Source organism: Pempheris klunzingeri, chromosome 19 (assembly GCF_042242105.1).
Source record: "Pempheris klunzingeri isolate RE-2024b chromosome 19, fPemKlu1.hap1, whole genome shotgun sequence".
NCBI lineage: Eukaryota > Metazoa > Chordata > Actinopteri > Acropomatiformes > Pempheridae > Pempheris > Pempheris klunzingeri.
Genome location: NC_092030.1, coordinates 20968048 through 20982276, shown reverse-complemented (window position 1 = coordinate 20982276; position 14229 = coordinate 20968048). Strand labels below are relative to the sequence as shown.

General features: G+C 43.2%; 2 protein-coding genes across 2 annotated transcripts in view; both read right to left on the bottom strand.

Moving 5' to 3' along the window:
- The window catches only part of LOC139218749 (calcium/calmodulin-dependent protein kinase type II subunit beta), a 40532-nt gene extending 34004 nt beyond the window's left edge, over window positions 1–6528 (bottom strand). The window contains exons 1-3 of the mRNA XM_070850424.1: window positions 6467–6528; window positions 2637–2731; window positions 1119–1178 (exon numbers count right to left, since the gene is read on the bottom strand). Coding sequence (XP_070706525.1) covers window positions 1119–1178; window positions 2637–2731; window positions 6467–6528 — 217 coding nt within the window. The remainder of the gene's footprint in view (window positions 1–1118; window positions 1179–2636; window positions 2732–6466) is intronic.
- Window positions 6529–10354: 3826 nt separating this feature from the next.
- Window positions 10355–14143, bottom strand: nudcd3 (NudC domain containing 3). Its single transcript, XM_070850211.1, has 5 exons — window positions 13823–14143; window positions 12262–12587; window positions 11263–11539; window positions 10983–11171; window positions 10355–10661 (listed from the first exon to the last, which is right to left on the bottom strand). Exons 1-5 carry the CDS (start codon window positions 14018–14020, stop codon window positions 10551–10553), a joined length of 1101 nt encoding a protein of 366 aa, XP_070706312.1. The 5' UTR covers window positions 14021–14143; the 3' UTR covers window positions 10355–10550.
- Between the last annotated feature and the right edge of the window lie 86 nt (window positions 14144–14229).

Sequence of the window (14229 nt, the reverse complement as noted above, 5' to 3'; positions counted from 1 at the left end):
AAAACAGTCGTTTGTCCAAAATAAATTAGACATTTTTGCTGGAAAAGAACCAAATCTTTTGCATTAAGCTCATATTAAGTTCTTTTTCATTCTTTTCAGAGCAGCACTGATCAGTTTCTGACCTTTGAGGGAAGGAGAGTCTAAAATGGAGGAAGCCATCGCTGCTTATTTTCTGTGCGTCACCAGACTTTTTAGATTTATTTGACCTCGTCTGATGGAACACAAACTGTTACTAAAAATACATCTGTACATCTAAACTGGGTGAACTTACTGTCTAATGTTTATTTTAGAAGCACAGTGAATATACTGAAGAGCTACTGTGACAGAGCACAGCTTTACGCTCCACAGTGGCTAATGTTTTAGCAGTTAGCTCGTCAGCTACAGGGATTTATCATTCATTGTTGTCACTCAATCAATCAATCAATCGATCAGTAGGGGACATGATCCTTCATTACCATGACACCACAGTGTAGTTTATTTTGAGTCACACATACACTGTCCTGCTGCTAATGTGTATTAATCCACTGCTGAAAATAGTCCCCAACAAATGCATTTCCCCCGGTCCAGTAACCAGTAACCAGTTTAGGACAAAAATAAAAAATAACTTCTAACATGCACTGAAGTTGTAAAATGGCCACAAGTGTTTCATATAATTCAAGTTTCCTTCCTGCTTGTGTGTATTATCTGCAATTTCCCCATGAAATTAATCATTAAATCTAGTGGAAGAAATTTAGAAATAGTGATGCAACAAAGAATTTTTATTATCAATTAATCTGCAAATGAATCAGTTGAACATTTTGTCTTTAAAATAAAATGTCAGAAAATCCATCAAAAACAAAGACGACATCTTCAAAACAGTCGTTTGTCCAAAATAAATTAGACATTTTTGCTTGAAAAGAACTAAAATCATTATCAGATATCAAAATAGTTTTGGTTTTCTATTGATCAACTAATTGACTGAAATCCACCCCAGTAGTTTAATGTGTGCAGCATGAAATCTAATTCAAGGGGTCACAAGTAGACTTCGCTGCATTTTAATGGGTTAAAAGTTCCATTTTCAGAAGTAAATCTGATCCAAGCTTGTGATTTCAAAGAGGAAACACTTTAAAAAGTCTCACCGATGTTGGAGTGCTTGAGCAATCTGCAGATCCGGGCTTCTCTCTCCAGCTTCTGATGATCTACGAGAAAGTCAAACTAAGGCTTTACATCAACATCTCAGACAGAAGAAGAAGAAGAAGAAGAAGCAGAAGAAGAAGGTCAGGTGTGAATGAACAGACAAACAGGTGGACGAGACATCAGATGAGTGTAAACAGTGAAAACCTGGTTTTGGTTTACAAAGTGTGAAGCTGGAACTTTTCTCAAGGTGATTGACGACGAGTTCAGAGACACAAACACGATACATCTGTGAGAAGAGCCTGAAGGCCACGTGTGTCCCAGATGCCCAATTAACCCCCCAACCAGAGAGAGGAGGAGACGAGGAAGGAAGGAGAGGGGGAGGAGGAGGAAGAGGAGGAGGAGATGTGGCAATGAGAGCAGAAGGAGGGATTCGAGGAAGTGAAGCAATACGAGGAGAAGGAAGGAGAGGAGGAGAGAGGAAGTGAGGACAGGAGGAGGTAACAAGGGAAGAAGGAAAGAAGAGGAGGAAACAAGAGAAGAAGAAAGGACTGAAGGAAGACAAGAAATAAGGAGAGGAAACAAAAAAGAGGAAACGAGAGGAAGTTAAAGGAGGACAAGAAGAGGATGGTGAGGAGGTGAGGACAGAAGGAGGAGGAAGAGGTAACAAGAGGAGAAGAAAGGATTCAAGGAAAAGAGGGGAGGAAACAAGGGGGGATACAAAAAGGAGAGGGCAACAAGAGGAAATGAAAGGAGGATGAGGAGGAGGGAGGTGAGAGGAAATGAGGAGAGGAAAAGGAGAGAAGATGAAAGTGGAGGAAACAAGGGAAGAAGGAAAGGAGAGGAGGAAACAGGAGGAAGTAAAAAGTTAGGAAACAACAGGGGGATACAAAAAGGAGAAGGAAACAAGAGGAAAAGGGAGGGAAACAAGGGAAGGAGAAAGGGAGTGGAGGAAGTCAAGGAATAAGAGGAGAGGAAGCAAAACACAAGAGGAAAAGAAAGAAGGAAGGTGAAAGCAGGAGGGGAAAGGAAACGAGGAGAAAAGAGGGAAGGAAAGGAGAGGAGGGGAGGAAAGGAGGGAGGAGAGGAGCTCCTGATGAGAAGTGAGGTGGATGTTTAGTCTGTAGTCAAAGCTTTGATCACATGACTGACAAGCTGGACGTGTTTTTAAAACCAGAGAGTCTGAATCTAAGAGACGAGCTGATCAATAAAGGCGACAGGACGACCAGACACACAGGAAGTGGCTTCATCACGGCGACACGACACCACAGGACGCCGTCTGCACGTCCCGTCACAACAATCTGTCGTGGAGAGATCTCCTCTTCAGATCCTCCCTCTGGTCCTGGATGAGATCTGACTGAAACCATCATCTGCCTCTCTGAGAGGAACAGACGTGGAGGCTTCACACGCCGGAAACACTCGCTAAAATATGCTACAGCGAGATCAGATCTGGGACGGACGGACACACGTGCACATGATGAAGAAATCTCCCATGATGCCGTTCTTGCACTCCGTTCTCTCACCTCTGGCCGAGAGCTTTTTGGTGTTGATGATTTTGGCGGCGTACTCTTGGCCTGTGCAGAGTTTGACACAGCGGCGCACCACTGAAAAGGCCCCCCTGGGAAACAAAGACAGGAGACGGGTCAGCTGCCACATAAGCTTTGTCAGCTATCAGAGTGACCTCTCAGACGTCCTGGACTCGTCTCTGCTGCCAAACAGACCTGATGTGAATGTCTGATGCACACAAATCCAAAGTTGTAGGCGGAAGTAAGACGAGCCGGCATCACTTCACTAGTAAACCCACGTATATCACCCACGTACATCACGGCAATAAACGGGCAGGATTCCACTTTTTAAAGCACTTTTACCAAGAAAAGTGTCTAGAACTGGATTTAATATGAAAAAATCAGGTTAAAATGTGCAAAACTTTTACTTTTATGCAAACATTTTGAGCGTAACTGCAACAACAAGTCTGTTCCATGCACCTTTATAAATCTCCTTTATTACCAAATTGTCACTTGTATTATGCATTTTGGGATTTTTACTAAACAACAATAAGAAATCCTGGTGTTTGATGATTTAAATCATAAGTTAGATAAGTTTAACATTAGCTACTAAGCAGAAAATACCAAACTCCAACATCAATAAGACTTTATAGACTTTAAAACAGAGAATCGTTAAACACTAATCTGTTAAATTAGCCAAGCCGGTGCAGTTAGCATCCCTGTTAGCATAGCTAGTCCGTCGACGTCATCAGATTAGCATTACGCTCCAAGTGGTTGTTGCTATTAACGTTATTCAGTCTTTAAAGTATTAGAAAGAAAAGCTAACAGAGAATCCTGCTGCATATTTGTGTTAAATTTCCAGGTAAAAAGATTAAATAACGTTAAAGCATCAGTGTTGCAGGACTTAGTGGTGTCTAGCAGAATTAGAAGTTACAGCCGTCCAGCCGTGTGGGAGGATCTACGGTGGCCGACGAGGATCAACTGAGCTTTTTCTTGTGCTGAATAAAAACCACGATCCTCCATTTGTCAAAATTTGGGTTCTCAACACAACATTTATTCCTCATCATCTTTCACCCAGCGCATAGAAACTGAATATTACATTTCGTTTCTGCCTCTAAATCCGGCACACGCTGCATCTTTAATAGCAACAACAACTTACATAAAAGTTATAACAGCACCGCCTGTGGTCGCAGAATGTGGTGCAACACCTGACTGATCTAAATTCAAACCGAGACTAAATCTAGTCTACAGGCTTGTTTTCTCCGTGACTTCAATAACTGGATACAGCATCGATTATTTAAAGGATGAGTATTGAAAGTGTTTTTGTTTTTTTTTGGGCCACATTTGCTCATCAAACCCAACAGAAATAACCACCTCTGTCATTTCTCAGAGCTAATTTTATCTCACCTCGCCATTGTTACGCAATGAAACACTCACGCTCCCCTCAGAGCCCCTGTCTCCCTCACGGGCCCTCCAACATGCACACATTATGAGTAAGCGTGACACCGGCTGACACCGCCGTGTGGTGGACGTGACAGGTAACCTGCAGGGCAGGTGGGAGTCAGGAGGAGGCCTGCATCTGGATCTAAAGCCTGGATCTGTTAGACTCAGAGTGTAAAAAACATCTGATTTAATCTTTTATATTCTCCCTCTTTGCAATGGGACAAACCTGACAACACATTCAGGCAGCGATGTAGCCAACAAGCTAACATGTAGGCTAATATACATGGGAACACCTGAGTATTCAAAATGACTCAAGGGCCACTTATTAGCTTTTCCTGGAGCTTCCCAGCACATCTCACAATGACAAACTTTCTTCCTCTCAACAAAAGGCTACTAAGTGAGTTAAAATTAGGCCAAACTTGAATATTAGCATGCAATGAATATTTTTATTATCAATATTTTAGCTTTGAATACATAACGTAATATTTTAAATTACTTGTGGCTTTTGTTGCTTAACGTTTTAAGAGTGCACGGAATAAAAAAAAGGCTGCATGTCTTGTTATGCTGCATTGAATTTGACTACAATAGATATTTTTGTAATCACCTATTAAATTAGCTGTCCGACCCTCAACGGTACTGTTTTTAAAGCCTCGTTTGTTGAGGAAAGAAACATTTAAAAACCCTCTGAACACGACCTGCTCGGCAGCAAACAGCACACAGACACAGTTTAAGCCCTGCTGGTGAACAAAGTGGAGCATTTAGCAGCTTAAGAGCCAAATATTTCACACAGGACGAGGTGGAGACCAAAAACGGAGCAAAAAAAAGGGAGAATATTGGATTAAAATTCATCAAGTGGATTTGCAAGAATTGATTAAGTACCTTTAGATCGATCGTCCCTATTTAACCCACATTCATCGAGTGGAAAAGCAGCAAATTTCCACAAATTAAAGCAAGAATACGCAACTTTTAATAAGCCACAACTGGTAATTACAGGACGTTGGCACATTTAATTCTGTTGATATCTGATCGAAGAAAGGCGCCAACAATATTCGGAGGAGAGCAAACGTTGACAAAAGACCAGACAGCAAAAGGAAAACCGAAAACATCTGCACCCAAAATAAAAAGTGACGTACTGTAAAACGTTTGCACCCCAAGTTACAAAGTGCAAGAAGAGGCGCCATTCTCCCTTTTATACGAGCCAGTGGATCATTTAAAGATCTTTTTAAGCTAAGATGTTATTTTAAAAAGGTAAAAATTGTTGCTTAATGTTGCTTTAAGAAGCTGGAACTGAGAAACATTTGGCATTTTCTGCTGATTATTCTTCTGTTACACAACCAATTTATTATCAAACTTTAAATGAAGAAATCAGCATCAATATCAACACTCCTGTCTTTGAATATGCATCACACACACACACACACACACACACAAAGACAAAACACCAGCAGAACAGCCATAAAGCTCTGTTATCAGTGAGGGCAGCTGCTGCTACTCCAGCATCTCTATTGTCTTTAACTTATCACCACACACACACACACACACAAGGCAGGAAGTCCCAGAGAACTAAAAACCAGCCTGTAAAATAAACCACCAAGCACTGCACTGAACTCGCTTGCTTCTTTTTTTCTTTTTTTTGGTGGAGAGCTGTGGAATAAATGTTCCTGTGAGGCAAACATTGCAGAGAGATCCTCTCTACCCACGCACAACCTGACAGAGACACTGAGTCCACTTTGCATCTACCCACTGTGGCACCCAGAGCCTCTTCAGTCTCTCTCAGTTTGTCTGAAGGGGCCACACATCCACAATCTCTCCATTTCTTTCTCTCTCTCTCTCTCTTTTTTTAAAATCCAAATCACACCTCATTAGATTAGCAGATCAAGGGCAGCAGCAGCAGCAGCAGCAGCATTATTCTCTGACTTCTCCACCAAGCTGTGTGCCACTGTGATTAAAGCCAGCTGATGATGAGGGAGCTTAATTCCGACACATCAGCTTTTCCCTGATATCAGGCCGGTTGGTCCCTAATTAGCCTGTGGGTTAGAGGAGGAGGAGGAGGAGGAGGAGGAGGTGGTGGTGCCCAGAAGTGCTCCTCTGGTCCCATCATCATGCAAAATCTCAACTATCTGATGCATTTAAAAGAAGTCTGCTGGTGTGGAAAGAGGGTTTTTTTTTTAAATAGCCATGCACTGAGATATAATCATGATTTAGGTTGGGGGGGAGGCTAATTTTAGAGCTCCGGACCAGCGTGGGTTTTGTTTTGAAGGGGATGGAGATGCATCCATCACCGCAGATGAGCTACACCTCCATCCATCCATCCATCCATCCATCCATCCTGCTCTGGAGGACAGGGTCAGGCAGGCTGCATGCAGGCTGCAGACTCAGAAAAGCGTAATGTAACAGCGGCTTACTTGCCAAGCTCCTCGTACAGCTGGTATTCATCTGTAAAACGCGTGCAGGTCGTCGTTGCCATGATGTTTCCTGCTCGGACGGGTGCGGGTGCAGAAAGTCCGAAATGCACGGTGCGTCTCTGCGGACGGGAGGACCACAGGCTCAGTCTCCGCCCACCTCAGACCTCCGGACGGTTCAGCTGCAACCCAGCGCACACACACACAGTCACAGTCACACTTACACACACACACACACAGTCACACTCACTAACGCACCCGCAGGTACGCACACGCACGCCGGCTCGGAGGGCAGTGGGCTCTCCGCTGTGCCAGCCGGGGAGGACGGACTCCTTAAATACCACACAAGATGGTAATGTGAGCTCAGCACATGACGTCTTCCCCCGGATTAAAGAAAAAAAAGGAAAAGAAATAAAGAAAAAGTGAAATCAAAAGGCGCTGATTGCAGAGTGCGGAGGGGGGGGCAGCATGAGAGGAGCCTCCACTTTAATGATATCATTCATATAATGAAGACAAGACTGCAGCCGATGATGAAATTACTCCACTTGAAACTTAGTGGGGCTGCTGGTTGGGGGCTATTTTTAGTTTTAGTGAGGAAGCCCCCCGAGTGGAGCACAAACTGCACAGAACATTTAATGCACTTCTGCTCAGTGCACTGCAGTGACTGCTGCTCTGGACCTTCTGGCAGCTGCACGGCCGCATCTACCTGTCTGAGGGGCCCCGGGGCAGCAATGTGCCATCGGCCCCCACTGAGCCACCCAGCTGTCTATTATACTATAATACTACGGTGGCCCAGAGAGCCCAACACAATGCAACTAAAAACATGCAGTAGGCTGATATTTCTGCCACTTGGCGTCTCTATCAAAGACCCTCTTCCTTTAAATGAGACTCGTGAGCTTGTTTTACGATATGGAAAGTCGTGTGCGCGGTATGTTCGGCGTTCATGTGGTTACACCAAAAGATTCGGCGCCTCGAAGCCACTGAGGCTAACGATTTAGCCAGCTAGCGAGCAGGTGATGTTTGTGCAGGAAATGTGAGGCTGATGGGGATAAGATTTAATAACATTTTATTATAAATATTATAAAATTACCAAGAAATACTCTGTACAGCTAAAATTTATCAACTAACTTAGCATCACATCACAGAATAATTAACTTCCAACGTCAACTAACTTCAACAGAACCTGTGAACTCAAAGCAAGTAGGCCGTTAATAGCGAGGGTGATTTACGATTTCCCTCCAACCAGCTGCCGCCGCCTCATTTCTGTTTTTGTGGTTAAATAAAAAGGTATAAAAAAAACTCCTCATTTCAACTTCGACAATCAACCACTCTTTGCAGACGATGTGACGCTTTAAATGTGAGCGCACAAGTGAAAACAAAAAGGAAGCGATCCTGCACCAGAGTTCAAAAACCACTAAATTAAAGATAAGAAATAAAACTCTGTAGAAAAAACCTCCTCCTGCTTCCTTTTAGGAGGCTAACATACCGCTCACTGATGGGAAAATTTACATTTTGCTTGAATTATCCGGGTGCTGTGAATAGTTTCTCTGATTTTGCAGGGAATCTGACTTTAGGACAGATATTAGGAATAACTAAAAGGAAACAGATGGTTTGGTTTGTTTAAATAGGTGATTTAAAGGCATCTGGATTAGATAATTAGATGTGAGCGATCGATATCAGCATCCTATCCTGCCTTTAAATCTGCACACACACACACACACACACAGCATCAAAGCAGCCATAAAGCTCAGTTATCAGCGAGGGCAGCTCCTCTCTATTATCTTTAACTCATCACATCCCACACACACACTCGGCCGTCACAAAAGACCTAAAAGCCGCCTGGAAAAACATAAATATCCTCCATTTTGGCTCGTTTCCCAACAGCACTTACACCGAGTCCGCTCCATGAGTCACAACCAACAGCAGCAGCCAGCGTGTCCGCCGTTCATTTACTGTTCTCACTTTATGTTTCTGCTGCTTCTATTATTATTATTATTCCTCATCACGTAATGTTTAAGTGGTGAACACATTAATGCATCATTAACTATAATAAATACATTATTCTGCATAATAACACTGCTTTTTCTACTTAAACAACATCTTCATGTTTGTACTTTTGCTGTTTTATTCAATTAAAAGCGTTTATTTTGGACTTTTACTCATAACAGACTATATTTAAACTGTAGTACTGCTGGTTTTACTTACAGATCTCAGTGCTTCTACCGCTGACAATAATGATTACATTCTCATATTCAACTGACTTACATTATCGTATCAATAACTTATTACTCAGGGATCCTTTTTTAACCTTTAGAAGCATTATTTCCAGCATGTAGACCACTTATAGTTCACTTTATTCTGTTTTAGAGATTCACACCAGGGCATTCTGGTAAATACAGAACTTACCTCTTTCTCCTGACGTCTCCTGTCTTTCTCAGGTGTCTGCTGTCAAAAAAACGTTGAATATTTTAATACGTTAGATGTTTCCTGCTCCGACAAACCTGATTCAAATGATCAGCTCGTCATCCATCATTTGAATCAGGTGCGTCGGAGCAGTGGAGCTCCGGGAAAACCCAGTTTGAATGAATTAAACTGACTCCTTAAGCTCCCAGCGAACACTAATCACCTCAAAACCCTAAAATATGAACTGAAAAGGAGGAAAGTTATTATCTAGAGGCAGAATTTAACAATTTGTAAGACAGAATAAAATCTAAAACTCAAGGTCCACTTACTAGAAGGCAGCTATGGTGGCCCATTCCTGCCAAAACAATATAAAAAAAAGATCCTGTAAGGCATTATGAGACTTTTTCAATCTCAGAATAACGACTTAATATATGAAAATATTGAGAAATGGTCTAAAAAAGTTGCATAACACAAGATTATGCAAATGCCGAGAACGTTTCTAATCATTTTTAGAGATTTTCTTTGAGATACTAACTCATTATTTTGAAAAAGTTTCTCATTACACTGACTTACAGGGTCTTCAGCCACATCACAGATGGAGTTTGCTCATTTTCTTGTAGATTCTCATTCCAGAGCCCCAAAAAATCAAGTTACACTGAAGTCACTTGATGATAAATGATGAAGACTTTAAAAAAAAAAGCTAGTAAGTGGGCCTTGAGTGGAAGAAGTTGAGGATTTCTTATCAAACTTTTACTTCCAAGGGCAAGAATAAACTTTTTATGTTTGACATTTAATAAGTCTTTTATTTAACAGCTGTTTTTCTGTTAGCAGTAGATCCGTGTCGCTCAGAAAGCCCGTCTCCACGTTGTAATAACGTCCATTTGCAATTTAATTATGATAAACGACAAATAAATAACAGACCAGAGCAACAAGTTCGTGGCCTTAGAAGAGCAGAGGAGGAGTCAAGACGAAGAGGAGATGAAAAGGATTCGTCTTTCGCCCGGTAACGAGGTGTTACCACCAGAAGAAACACAGAAAATCCGGGAAAAAAACTCAATAAATCTCAAAAAGATTTTAGGTTTTGCTGCGGTGGAAAAGTTGTGACACAGCAGAAGATGAATAAACGATGACGTGCGTGAAGCAGGTGACTTAAAGAGCCGTAACCTTCCTCACATTCATACAGGAAACAAACAGAAATGTCACATTCCCAACATGTTTTCCACGAGAAAAATAAAATAATCTAGCCTCCAGATTTACGTCTGCATCAGTTTCTCTCGATGAACCGACTCCTAATGTTTGTTTTACAGCCATGCATGGAAACACACGTTAATTCTCTTTTTCTTTTGCTGATTTTCTGGAAGTTTGGGTGAAATTTGTGCTACATTTGGATGGAAATCTGGCTACTGAGAGAATAAAGAGGAAGAATCGCTCAGTCGGGCCGACAAACATAAGAGGCACTGTCGAGTTATTAAATAAGGAGCAAAACTGTTAAAGTACACACATTTATCAGATCTCAAACTGCCAAAACACCAAAGAAATGTTTGATATACTGACAGGTCCTCGTCACAACCGCCCGTCCCACTCTGTGTAACACAGCAACAGGCCGGCAGGTAAGCTCTGACGTTACTGCAACCAGTTCTGCAGACAAACTGGGCTTCAGTTCATTCTTGGCTGAGTCTCGGCCTCAGAACTGCACCGCGCTGGGCGGGATGTCGAACATGGACGGGTCGAACTGCTGCCCTTTGAACGGCGACCCCTCTGCGTCCCAGCCCTTCTTCAGCATGTCGTGCACCTTCTGTGGAGACACACATGGACCGTTCAAGCTCCTAAAGACCACAGTGCCATCTAGGGGCGAGGCGAGAACAGGGTTCCTACTCTGAACTCCCTGGATTTTCCCATAAGAGCTACAGATAATCATTGTTTCTGTTGGCAGTCAATCTGCTGATTATTTTCTTGGTTAAACACCTAAAAACATTCAACTTATTACAATGCAAACCCAAGAAAAGCAGCAAATGTTCACAAAGAACAATCAAAACTAAATCATCAGTTAACTATTCGACTCAATGCTGCACCTTGTCTCTGTGGTAAAGTTCTTAGTATGAGTCGGGGTCCTCACCATTTCGTGGCTCTGCGGCTTCCCCTGCAGCTTCTGATGGTAGTCGAAGGTGAGTCTGTCCAGGACGGCGTGCTCCTCCTCGTCCACGGTTGCCATGGAGCGCTCACGGTTAATTTGGTTGATGTCGATCTCCTCCTCTCCTTTCAGCACCGCGTTCCACCAAACCTCCGACGACTTACTGACCGACAGCTGCAAGTCAAACAGCACGACACGGCCGGTTAAATGAAGAGTTGTTGATTTAAATATGGAAAATAACTAAATAAGTCACGTGTGCACTCACGACCACGCAGCTTCCAGGCTCCAGACTCCACAGGGAGTTTTCGGTGTTGATCTTGTGAGTGAATTCTCCTTCCATCAGTGTTTTCTCCTCGGCTCCGTCCCTCACGCACACTTTCACGCCGCTGGTCTGCAGACTGACTCGGACCTGACGGCCTTTAACAACCGTCTTGGGCACAAACACTCGGACCTCCACGTCGTTGTAGTCCTGAGACCAGCTGTACCTCTCTCTCACTGCCCCGTTGTAGCTGTCGGGGTCGGACTGAAACTTCTCCTGAGCCCTGAAACACAACGTGCACACAGACACAAGTACAGAGACGGTTAACAAGCACAAAACACACACAGCAGGATGTTTGTGTGAATGTCACTGGAACTATTCTTTACTTATTTCTTAACATAAGAAAAGCCTCTCTGCCGTGGTTCCCCTCACAGTTACCCTCTAAGTGGCAGGAGGCAGGCAGTTTATCCCATTTATTGATTGTTGAGGCCATAAAATAATGAAAAGTTGTGAAAAAAGTCTTTTGTTTTGTCCAACCAACTGTCCGAAACAATGTCCAGTTCAGTATCACATAAGATGAAGAAAATCTGAAAATCTGGAGGATTTTTGGCATTTTTGCTTGAAAAATGACTCAACAATCAACATAACTTATTAACGGTCGAGGAGGCGCTTCCTATAGGCGACATATGCAGCTGTTTAGGTAAATAAACATGCATATATTCTAAAATGTGACCTGAAAAATCAAATACAAGAGAGAAATGATTCAAATATTTAATGCTGAAGATCTAATCTGGAGTTTAAGCCCTAATAGTGACATTGCTCTCAGGAGGTGTTACAACCAGATCCTGGACACTATAAGTGCTCCTTTTCTTTACGCTCACCTGGCTGGAGCTTAAACGTGAACATTTCACCGGGATGTACTTGTATGTAATGTCACTTCCAACAGACTGATTCACCAATAAAATCTAGAGGCTTTGTTGGATAAAACCACTGGAGGTTGCTCACGGTTCTGCTGAGTCTGTGCAGGCTGCAGCGGCCTGGTCTCCCTGAGCTGACTGGCCTGGACCTCCGCCATCGCCGCTGACGCTGCCACTGTCAGGCTGAGGGCTGACGGCCACCCCTGAGGTGGCCGGAGTGGAAACAGCATCCACGGAGGAGCTCTCCGCCTGCGCCGCCTCCGTGCTCTGCCCCTCCGCCCCCTCGGGAGGCTCGGCGGTGACCTCCAGCTCCTGAACCGCCGCAGGAACACGTCGACTCTCCTCTCTCTTCTGCAGCCCGCTCAGCCGCCTCTCTCGGTCTTGGTCCGCCACCTTCTCAAACAGCTTGAACGTCTGAAGAGGAAACAAATCATCAGATCGTCACTTCAATCTTTAACCACAGAGGAGCGACTCAGCCGTGACTGGCTGCTGCTGAGGGCCTGAAAACTTCTCAATCTTAATGGAGAGAAATCTATTTTGGTGGTGCTGTAATTTAAGAACTTACAACACCAACACCCTTAAAGTGAAACTGACACCAATAAAGAATTTGGAGCAACCTTCTCTCCATGATCCCAGTTTTTCCTGAACTCCTCCTTTCACCTTTTAAACATTTATTTGTGCGTTATACAGCTGCACTTTAGAACATTTTGCTGACATCTCAACACACTGGGCATCAAACTTTGCGCTCGACTTCATCAACCACAGCCTTTAAGGGTGGTAACTGCTCTTTCGGACAACAGAGGATGGAGATACTGGAGCGCTGTTGATAGTTAGACGCTTCCTTTATTTATATCTGAGAAAGAGCCGGAACGGGTACGAAATGTTAACGACCCTGACTGATATAAACATTTGTGTGTCGTCTGCATAGCGATAAAATCCCGGCCAGTGTTACCAGGTGATGCGTCTGAGAGGCAGCATGTAAATGCAGAATACAAGTGGGTCCAAACCAGAACCTTGAGGGACACCCTGTCTGTCAGGTACGATGTAAACCAAACAGCACAGTTTTTTTGTTTTTGTTTTTTTTACTTGTGTATTTGTTTATTTGTATTTTAACATTGTCACTTAATTGTTTCTGTTTTTGTTACCCGTCTGTGGACTATGGATGTGAATTAGCATCACGTATTTCACCCTGGTGTTCGTTAAGGTGCTCTGTCACTATCAAATAAACAAATAAATGTAAATGTAATGATAAAGTCCTGACATTTTACAAGGTGGTTGAGTGGGACGGATACACACATGAACAAATACATATACATCACATGCAGTGTCCAGTTTATTAGGCACACCTGACCAACACTGACATTCCTGCAATAAATCCTCACATTGTTTAGTCATTGATATACATGGGGTGGACAAAATAATGGGAACACCTCTTGTTTTTTACCTATTTTTGAATATCACAACAACAAAACTACAGTGTTCTGCCCACAGAAATGTAGCCAACACAAATGGCTTTAAAGCTGTGACTGTTTAGTGACAGGTCCTGCCCAAACAGGTGCACAGGCTTTGATTTAAAGTGCTGAGTAACTTTAAAAAGAAAGTCGCTGTTTACCATGTAAAGACAGAAATAACACGGTGACAAACTTCACCTTAAACACCATCTTCTCCGCCACGCCTGGGGGGAAGCCCATCTTCTCGTCTGGACTCGACAGCAGGCGATAAAAGTCCGTCTTTCGGTACAAAAAGCCAAAATAAACGTGCAGAAAGTCCTGGATGTTCCCAACGTGCTGCAGGATCCCCAGCAGAGCGTTGTCGTACATCTCTGTCATCTCCAGCGGCGACGCCATGGCGGCTTCTCGCGTTTAACCGTCTTTAAAAGCCTTTAAAATACCCCGGCCGGCAAGTTACGACGCCAAACAACCAGATTTTGGCACTAAAAAGAAGTTTGGACACAAGTAAAGGGTCGCTGGCTAACGCTTCTTAACGCCTGTGCTGCTTCCAGAACAATATTAGCACTTCCTGTTCTGATTTTTCAAAATAAGTGCGCAATCCTCAT

Excerpts from the sequence above, each read along its gene's own strand:
- nudcd3 (XM_070850211.1), bottom strand. The coding sequence starts at position 14,020 with ATGGCGTCGCCGCTGGAGATGACAGAGATGTACGACAACGCTCTGCTG. Across the intron at positions 11,172-11,262 it reads AGCCTGGAAGCTGCGTGGTC|CTGTCGGTCAGTAAGTCGTC; the intron begins GTGAGTGCACAC and ends TTTGACTTGCAG. Across the intron at positions 10,662-10,982 it reads AGCCGCAGAGCCACGAAATG|AAGGTGCACGACATGCTGAA; the intron begins GTGAGGACCCCG and ends GTGTCTCCACAG.